Genomic DNA, 10,290 nt, shown 5'->3' with positions numbered 1-10,290 from the left:
ATGTGGAACACAAGTTCCTTGCTCAACACGTTTAGTCTGTTAACAAAATTCCTCAAATATTCCTTCTTGCACTTGCACTACATATTATAAATAGACTACATATTATAAATAGGTAATACCTCGAAAAATCAAATCAAAGATTGTGTTAGAGCAATTCGGTGTTTCGAAGCTAACCATACTGTTAGAATTTACATTTGAACGCACTGGCTAAGAATATCGGTTGAAGTTAAACTTTGGATAAACTTCATAGTTAAAATGCCTAATGACACAAACTCAAAACAAAAGCCTCGGAATCCGAACCAAGTATCCTACTAGACCAAAAAGACCTTTTTGAAACTGATGCAACTATCAAAATTTTAAAATGATATCAGAATCACAGGATGTTGACTAAAGTCAACTCTTTTACTACAAAAGCCTCCAAAAGGGCAAAACTCGCGCAAAACTTATCCAACCTCCTTGGGAAGTATGCCACCCAACCCAACATCATACAAAAGCTACAAGGAAGCTACAGAGTGGGACAAAACAATAAAAACAAATAAAAATACAAAAATGACCTCGAAGATCATTACATTAATAAATGTTATATTTTTTTTTAATATTTGTTTCAGTCGGTAAGTCCATACATTTATTAAGTTCTTTTTGGTGGTGCAATTTTATGTGCCCAATGGTTAAACAATACTCCCAAGAAGATCTGACTAACCAAAATGGACCTAAAGTTATGCAATTTATTCAAGTTAAGAGATGTATTCATTTGGGTAAACCCTGACTATTTGGACTTCAACATTTTCATTTGTCTCCGAAGTTTGAAAAGAAAATTGTAGCAGGTATTTTATTTTGTGAGATGTGAACTGGTTGGTATCGTTTGTGGTCAAAATGTCTTTTAATTCTTATGGTGATATGTCTTCATAGAAAATTTTTCCTTGCTTGAAGTCCCACGAGCACTTGTAATTGTGATTTGTATGTATTTATTTTCACGTTTATAGTGAATTTATTGTCTGTCTTTTGCTCTTCGAAACAGTCATGTTTCTGTGGTCCACTTTTAGGATTGTACTGATTTTTTAATAGCTCCGTAAATGTGACATCCAGGTTCTGGGAGGGATCTTTTGGTTTGTATATATTTTGATTTTCTTCTGATGTTCATTTGTGTTCTCGTTATTTCATTATTGTTTTAGCTTAAATTGTTGGTCTTCTACACTAACATCCTGTTACTCACAGTTCCGAGATATGAGTCTACTTGCCTACCAGAGGGTCATAGTAGGCGTCATCATTACCAGAGAAATCGGATCATGGAATTTGCACATGCAAAATATACTTATATAGAAAAATATCATAGTTCACATCAATTAATAATAGAAAGGCATACAATATAATTGCTCATCACGCAAAGCTTGACCAAACTGATTACACTCATAAATCAGCCTTATTACATTATTACACACATAAAATAGGTATCTTTTTATTTGTCTGCATAGTCAAAACCAAGCCATGAGACACTTAAAGTTTTTTAGTAGTGGCAAGGTGAGTAGCAGTAGCAAGCATACTTTGCCCAGTAATATTTGTGACCCCATGGTTTGTACTTCTTACAGATACCATATTTAGCTCCATAGTAGTGCTTGCAATGATGACTACATTTGTAAGAGTATTGACAAGGCCCATTCCACTTGTCACTTTTTTTCCAACAATATTTGCCTTCTGCCATTTGTATTTCTGCAAGAATGAGAAAATAAATATTGTAAAAATCTCCTATTAACACCACCTCCATTTCATTTTATTGGACATGTTTGAGTTGTCACAAAATTTAATAAAAATAAATATTTTTAAAATTCGTAATCTTAAAGAAATCATGTCATTTATTCTTGACTCACCAGTTGCAGCAACAAGGAAGATGCAGAAGAGAAGGGCGAGAAAAATAGTATGCTTTGCCATAGCTGTTATTTTTCGTGTATTTCTTGCTGAGGAAACAAAGAATTGAAATGGTGGTATTTATATTGTTGGAAACTCATGTTGTCAACTTAATTCCATTTGATTTGTTCAATGATTACGTTGGATGTTTGCTTCATTAATTATATGATGGATAATTTAAAGGACACATCAAGTACAAAGAATTAGTCCAGCACAATTAGCATTTCTTTAATTGATAAGAATTTGAATTGATCAAAGAGCCATTTGAATCATAAAGTCTTCTACTAATTGATCAATTCTGTATCTCCATAAATTGTTTTTATGAGGTCACAATCCATTTGTGTAAATACATGTTATTTTAACAAGGGAAAAATGTTTAAATATGTGATGGAACTTTGAGAAAATATTCATTTTGCTACTGTCATTCAACTAAGTGTCTATTTATGATATCACCATATACATGTTATGCAAAAGAATCGAGGTTTTCAGATATCAAACAAGAATTTAATTGCCCAATCTCACAGCACATTAATTTTATTTTTTTGGAAGAAACTCCTTGTTCAAAAAAGTTAAAAAAACCATGAACATGCTCTTTTGTTGATCAAATTTTGTCACTCAAAGCCCTCTTTAGAATGACTGCTAATTTCCAAGAATAATTTTGAATATTGTGTGCAAATATTCTTAATAATTTACACCATAAATGTATTTAAGAGTCAATATTTCAAGTTGTAAATATAGTTTTAAAGATGTTCAACGTATAACATTTTAATTTCAGATCTTAACATATCTCTATTTATTTAAAATTAGTTTAAATTAAATCCTTTATAATTTTTTTATTGAGATCACAATTACTAAGAGATAATTATGTGGAGAGAGATAAATACAATCTGACAGCGCATTAATAAGATCAAATCAAATCACGGTAATCTTGGGTGATAACCCACGCCTAAATTTTTTACCGTTTTGTAACACCCCAAAAATTTCTACGCCAAGACCCAAACCATTTTTCATGTGCGTATAGGATAAAACTCGACGACTTCTAGTTGTATATATAAGTTAGGATAAATTCCTAAGTAATTGAAGTGTGTTAGATGTATTTAGGGGTCATAAGGGACCTCTAACACCAAGCCGAGTCCAAAGAATTTCTATCGGCTAAGTTTCCGAATAAGGTCGTATAAGGGTCAACTTCAAATGACCATATCTCCTAATATATTACGAAATAGGTGTTCCATGGTCTTTTAAATTAAAGTTATTTGAGTCCTCTTTCCAACTCCACCAAGTTTGTCTCGTTTCGAGTTCGGAGTCAAAAGTTATGACCATCTTTCTATACACTATTACTGCAAATATTTCAGGCCTGGGGCTACAGTGGCGCCCGACGCCACTATAGCTCCAGAAACTAGGCTCTGTAGTTTTGCTCTTGGCGCGGTGCGCCACTATTGCGCCAGCAGGGGTTTTAGCTTGTTTTCCATATTTTCTTTGATGAAGGGAAAGTTGGACCATTCCCTAATAAATATATACGAACTTGGGCATGTTTGAGAGTCATTTTTCAGTCTTTCACCTCCCCAAAACCCTAAACTTCATCCTCCTCTCTCTCAAATCATCTCCAACACATTTTCTCTCAAACTCAAAGATTTAAGCTTCCCAATTGAAGGCCTAACATCATGACTTCTCCAATTCTTTTTCAAGTTCCTCTCTAAGGTATGTGGGTTTTCATCCATGGGTCCTTCCACCCATGGAGTCCAAATGTTTCTCAACCTAGCATTTAAATTTTAAATGATGAAATCCTATGGTCTTTTACATAATGGTTCCAAATGCATAGATTATGGTATATTTTAAGTTATTTACTCCTATTGATATATGTATATTGACTCCTAATTTTAAGTGATGAGTTTTTATGGATTTTCACACTATGATTCCAAATTTATAGCACTACTAAAAAACTGTCAAAAAGCGACGGACTGCGTTGCTTTTTTTGTCAAATTCGACAAAAAAGCGACGTAGTCACTGCCGTCTCTTTTTCCTTGACGCTTTTTGTAATGACCCTCAAGGTCATTTTTTTTGAATTTTTGTAAAGTGACCATTTTACCCATCCCTTTAGATGCCCCGAGTTATTTCTAATTGTTACCGGATGTTGATTTTTAGAAAATCCTATGAAAAGTTAAGACTTTGGAAATTTTGAGTTTCATAAGCTTTAAGTGTTAAAAAGTGGTTTTTGGGGTCAATTGGAGCTACGGGTCTCAAAATGGAATTCTGTCGATTCCAGCAGCTCCAAAATGTCGAAATAGGCTTAGGAGACTTTACGGAATCAGTTTTGGAGCAGTAACGAAGATTTGAGGCCTTGAGTTGAGAATTTGAGGAACTTTAAGTCAAGGTTTGACTTTGGTCAACTTTTGGAGTTCCGATGCTCGGAATAGAATTCCGACAACTCCGTTGGATTCAGGAGATGGTTTTTGGTCTAGAAGAAGTGTTGTTTGATTTTTTAGAGGTCTCGAGTCCATTTTGGTATTTTAAAGGCCTAAGTTAGTTTAATTGCGAATTTTCGAGTTTTGGGTCAACGAGATCTCGAATTCAAATTTTGATGGTTTCACCAGCTCCGGAATGACCAAATTAGGCTAGTAGAACTGTTGGAATGACTATCTAGGCAATCGATACGAGTTTGAGGCCATTTGACGCTTTTGACTTTTAAACTTAGCTTATGGTTGACTTTAGTCAACATTCTTGGAAAACGCGCTCAAATGAAAATTCTGGCAGCGCGGTTAGTTCCGAAATGTTGATTTTGGTCTAGAACGACCCTTCGTTCATTTTTTGAGGCTTTCGAACTAATATCAAGGCCCGTTGTGGAATGAGGCTTAAAATGACTCTTGGATGTGGGACCCACTTTTTATTATAAAACCTCGTATGAGAATTCTGAATGCGCCATTGAGTCCGAAATATCGAATTTAGTAGGGTAGCATATTTGGTTTATTTTTATCGGATTCCGAACGAATTCCGAGGGTCCATTCGGAGACTTTAAATAATGGAAAACCAGAAAAATCTGGTGCAATAGTGCAGATTTTGCACCAGATTTTCAGATTTTTCTCCTCAACTTTGAACCCTCATTTCTTGAGTTCTAGAGCTCCAAATTGGGTGATTCAAAAGACAAAATTGTGAGGTTTTTCGTGGAGAACGCATTGGAGAGATTGAAAACTGATTTGGAGCATTCGATTCAGGTAAAAATCGTGATTGTATTTGCAGCAGTATCCATTTTCGGAATAGATTTTTGAAGAACTTTGACAAGTTATATCTTGACCAATATAAATCCGATTTTGGTGATTCAAGGGTCTAAATTCAATAGAATTTCGTGAGGTAAAAATGCATTTTTATTTACTGATTTAGTCATTTTCGGAATGAAATTTTGTGGAATTTTGAAAAAGTGTATCTTGGTCAATATAACTCCGTTTTGAGTGATTCTTGAGGCTAGATTATGGGTTTTTTCGCAAGGATCATCATAGTGAAATTTGTTTGGGTTGAAAGAGTCTCGTATTTCCAAAATCTACTGATTTCGATGCTGCCATTTTTGATCCTTTAGTCCGAATTTATGAGTTTTGGTTGTTTGATCGTTTTGCGTAATTTCCCACCCAGAATTGTATTATAAATCTGATGTTTGAGCTTGGGGTGACGTTTAGAACCTGTTTTGGGGCTCAAATCTGGAATTTCGTATGTGGGCCCCACAATTCCCGTTTTCGACCCAAAAATTGGTCCATCTCCAAAAATTATGAAATTAGTGTCTAAACGACCGTATCGATATTGTGGTTCTATTTTTGACAGCTTGGCAGCGTTCCAAGGCCGTTCGAAAGGGAAAAGCTCCAGCACATTGATTTGGAGCCCGCGTGTTTGGCCTACAGGTAGGCTACGGTTTACCTTACTTTAGATTGAGCCGAAATGTGTGAAAGCATGTTGAAATAGTTGGAATTTGGGTTGGGTAGTTTGATTGTATATCTTAGGTGTTAGAAATCATGCTTTAGGCTTATTATCGGGTTTTCGGATATTTAGAAGCATGTGTATCTTGTCGTTATTTGTTAAGTATTATAAGTAGAGTATAATGAGCATGTTGTTGATACGGTGGGGTATGTTGTCCTTAGTATAGGATGTAAACTTGCTTTAGATGTCCCAGCGTCGCCCCGGTAGACTTAGATCCTTGTAGAATGGTTTAGCGGGCTAGTGCCTGGTAGTTTGGCCTTAGCTAGGCGTTACTCTTGATCTTAAAAATACCATCATCCATAACTCGATATAATTGTGACTTTTGTGAGGCGTCGGCAGCACTAGATTTCGTGATCGTTGACTTTGGCTCAGGTTTTAGTTTTGGCGGTATATTGGTTGACTCATTGGAAAGGAGATTCTCGGTACTATTATTGTTTAGTTGGAAAGGAGAATATTCGGCACCATAGAAAAAAATATCTGTGAGTATCCGGGTACCCAGTCCCGGCCTCCATTCTGAATTATCGAGGAGCATCCGGGTACCCAGCCCCGGCCTCCGCCGACTTGCTAGTATGAAGAGCATCCGGGTATCCAGTCTTGGCCTCGATCATATCGATGTGTTACAGCGAACATCGTGGTACCAGTCCAGGCCTCGACTGCACCGATGTATTACAGCGAGCATCCGGGTACCAGTCCCGGCCTCGACCGTACTAATGTATTATGGCAAGCATCCGGGTACCCAGTCCCTGCCTTGGCCACTATGAACATTCGAGTGAGCATCTAGGTTCCAGTCCCAGCCTCAATCCCTAAGGCACCCCTTATTCGTTGACTTTTTGAGATTTTGGGTTTGGAAATGATATAATACTTCGGCTCCTAACATCGCAGATTCTTGGTTCCTAGCCTTGGTAGTTGTAGCTATTCTGTGTACTCGGCGGGCTTATGGGGGTTCGTCCGAGTTTTTATTTAACTTGCGCACGAGTGTCCCGGTTGGGCTTATGGGGGCCCAGTTGGGTATAGTTAGATGTAGTTTTCATAGGTAGTACTCTTTTCCCATTTGATGCTTATGTTGACTTCTATTTAGGCTATTCTTCTTTTTCATATTGTTTATACCTTTTCTTCTCAGTCGGCCTATGATGCCTACTGGGTACCTGTTGTCTTGGTACTCATACAACACTCTGCATCTACTTTCGCGATGCAGGACCGAGCACCAGCTATCGCCGTGGATAAATCAAGCCTGTTGCAGTCAACTTCGGAGACTAGGGTGAGTACTTGACGTTTTTAGATCATTTTTGTCTCCTTTAGCATGGATGGCCTGTCTTTTGCCTTCTGAGACTAGCCAGTTGTTTTATATCTTTTTGGTCCACTTTCGGGACTTGTACTCATATTTTATTTTGTAGCAGCTCTGTACTTGTGACTTCCAGGTTCTGGGAGGGATCTTTAGTTATTTAAAATATGTTTTGGTTTACTTCCGCTTATTCATTCTGTTTACTTTTATAATTCAATGCTTTTATATAGTTTTAACCTTCAAACACATTACTTGAAGTTCCGGGTTGACGGGTTGGCTTACCTACTAGAGGGTTATAGTAGGTGCCATCATGACTTACGAAATTGGGTCGTGACACTTTTGAAGGAGCGACGGACAGGGTCATAAAAAGCAACGAACTGCATTGCTTCTAATGTTTTTAATTAAAAAATATATATAAAACAAAACGACGGACTCCGTCTTTTTTTTAAAAGAAATTATTTAATCCAAAGCGACGGACATTTAGTCTCCGTCCATCGATTTGTTTATCTGAAATTTTTCCAGAAAAGCAACGGACAGTGTCCTTTTGTCTGTCGCATTTCTGGAAAAATAGAAAAACAAAAAACCAGAAAAGCGACGGACTAAAGGACCCTGTCCGTCGCTTTTTCTGCAACACTTTTTACAGCAAAAACTACAGTTTCTGCTTTCCACCTGCAATCAAAATTCAATGCAATTGTATTCAATTCAGCCCATTCAAACACAAATAACAACAAACAAAATTCACAAAATACATAATAACAAACATAATTAAACACTTAAAATGAATAAAATTATAATTTAGAACGATTTAAAGTGTTTCAAAGTTAACAAAAAATATTCAAAATATTCATAAACAAACATAGGGAACCCTAAGGACTATTTGTTATATATTCATCACTATCTTCAGAATCATCCGGAGTGAACGCTCTTGAATAACGGGGCGGAGGCTGACGGGCGAGGTTGAGCACTTGTTCTTTAATTTGCTCAACTTGTTCATTCATACTTTTTTGATCCTCGATCCTTCTTTTCTCTGATTCTGCCAATGCACGTGTAAGTTCTATAATTTGCTGAGACATTGCAGCTATTTGAACTCTGTCAATGGCCTTGGCTTGACGCGATGATCCAATACCTTCTAAACCTGATTGGGGTCGTCGTACATTATTCCTAGAGCCCATTCCATATATTCGGCCCTTGTGGCTGCCTCCAACCACTTTTTCTGTCAAAATTTGAGTGGAATGTTCAGGCGTTAGCTGAACTGAATCTCCCATCTCACGTACGTGCCACTCATAATCTTGCTTCATATTAGAAAATAAAAGTTAAAATCAACCTATATATATATATATACATATTAAAAATAAAACTTAGAAACAAAATACATTATAATATATCTTAAATAACTTATATAGGCTCGTTTGACTCTTTCCTCCACCCACTCATTCGGATCTGACTCATTAGTCTTTTTCTTCACATGAGTCTTTTTAAATACTTCATGGCGATAGGGAGTGCGTTCCAATTCTTTTTCCTATAAATAAAAATACAATTAAAGAAATAATATTTTGTGAAATAATTTATTTTAGAAAATGAATTTAAACTTAAAATTTAGAAACCTTAGCATCTCCCTCTTAATCGCACCAACACTCTTTGCACCTCCGATGTGCAACGAGCCACCCTTTAGGCTGACTCTTGCTTGTTTTCCTTGATCGGACAAGGCCTTGAATTCTTTGGTATCCCAATACTGGCATAATTCTTCAAATATATGAGGCAGCATCCAACTCGAAAGTGAACGATCATCCCTAGCTTTCTTTAGCCAGCTAGACAGTCTGGCGCTCACTTTTGTTTCAAAAGTTGTCGCAATGACCATATTGTACCTTGACTCCTAGATACATAAAGTCTGAAAAAAATGAATAACGTGAAATAATTAGTTAAGTAAAGTATAATAAAAATATTAAACGTAACTTAAAAAACTAGATTTAAACATATATATACCTTGAATTCATTAAACATTGCCTGGAGAATATTGTTTGGAATCTCCCGCCAAGAGTGATAGGGCTCAATATATAGCGTCCTAACACTCTCCTGAAGAGCCCTAGCAGCATCCTTCGAAGGATGCCACCTGCAAGACACATAATAAACATGTAATTATATCATCAATAAGTTATTAATCTAGCAATAATAAATAAATAAAACATTAAACTTACGAGGATCCATCAGGCTCAATCATGACTCTCCCAAGTTTGTCCCTTTTCCCAGGAGCTAACCCAGACACATCATGTAATGCCTCTGTTCTAGCAGCAGAAGAAGGTGTAGATGATGTTGTGGGAGTGTTAGTCTCAACACTAGAATCTCTAAGTCTCATATTAGATATGTGAGGAGACTGAGATCTGAGAGATGGAATAGAAGAAGATGATACTCTCGGGGGTCGAGCAATAACCTCTGTGGGTAGTTGGTAGGTATGATCATTTGAGTATATCTGACCTGTGAAGAAGAAGAAGCGCCATGTGGTCGGCAGAACTGACTATGGTAAACTAAATGATCAATAGTCCCAAAAGGCACAACATGAATATGTGTAATAATAACAATATTTTCCACCATCCTATCGAAATTACTCTCCAACAACTTTCCAGAACATAAATCTCTAAAGAAAAGACTTACATCTATGATTGGTTTCCATATCCTGTTAGGTAGATGACTAAAAGCGATAGGAATCAATGTTTTCATGAATACATGACAATCATGGCTTTTCATACCTATTAACTTTCCTTCATTCAGATATGACCGCTTACCCAAATTCGAAGCATATCCCTATGGCATTCTCAAATTTTTAATCCACTCGCATATATCACGTTTCTCATCCAATGTGAATGAATAACTGGCTTTAGGTTTGACAGTTTTACCATTTTATAATTCTTGCAACCATAATTATTTTTTTCTTACAGTATTCCTATAAGTCCATTCTTGTCACACCCCGATATCAATAGGGTGCGATGGGCACCCGACCCCATGCTCAGAGCCGAGCGAACCCTCTACCTTATATTACATACTTAATCCCTTTAGACTTGTACATAAAAAGAAGTGAAAAACATATCTAAGCTTTGCGAATCTTGCTTTCCAAAATCTATCATCCCATAAAACTCGTGACATACGACATA

General features: G+C 36.5%; 1 protein-coding gene across 1 annotated transcript; it reads right to left on the bottom strand.

Annotated features, from left to right (window-relative positions):
* Positions 1 to 1,327: 1,327 nt before the first annotated feature.
* Positions 1,328 to 1,952, bottom strand: LOC129893053 (defensin D1-like). The gene is made up of 2 exons (XM_055968545.1): positions 1,866 to 1,952; positions 1,328 to 1,707 (listed from the first exon to the last, which is right to left on the bottom strand). Exons 1-2 carry the CDS (start codon positions 1,924 to 1,926, stop codon positions 1,505 to 1,507), a joined length of 264 nt encoding a protein of 87 aa, XP_055824520.1. The 5' UTR covers positions 1,927 to 1,952; the 3' UTR covers positions 1,328 to 1,504.
* Positions 1,953 to 10,290: the final 8,338 nt, after the last annotated feature.

Source organism: Solanum dulcamara, chromosome 6, assembly GCF_947179165.1.
Source record: "Solanum dulcamara chromosome 6, daSolDulc1.2, whole genome shotgun sequence".
NCBI lineage: Eukaryota > Viridiplantae > Streptophyta > Magnoliopsida > Solanales > Solanaceae > Solanum > Solanum dulcamara.
Note: the sequence above shows the minus strand (reverse complement) of the source record. Positions and strands in the feature narration are given on the sequence as shown.

Bases quoted from the DNA above. Each gene is read 5' to 3' on its own strand.
- LOC129893053 (XM_055968545.1), bottom strand. From the start codon at position 1,926: ATGGCAAAGCATACTATTTTTCTCGCCCTTCTCTTCTGCATCTTCCTT. The intron at 1,708-1,865 runs GTGAGTCAAGAA...TCATTCTTGCAG, and splicing joins CTTCCTTGTTGCTGCAACTG to AAATACAAATGGCAGAAGGC.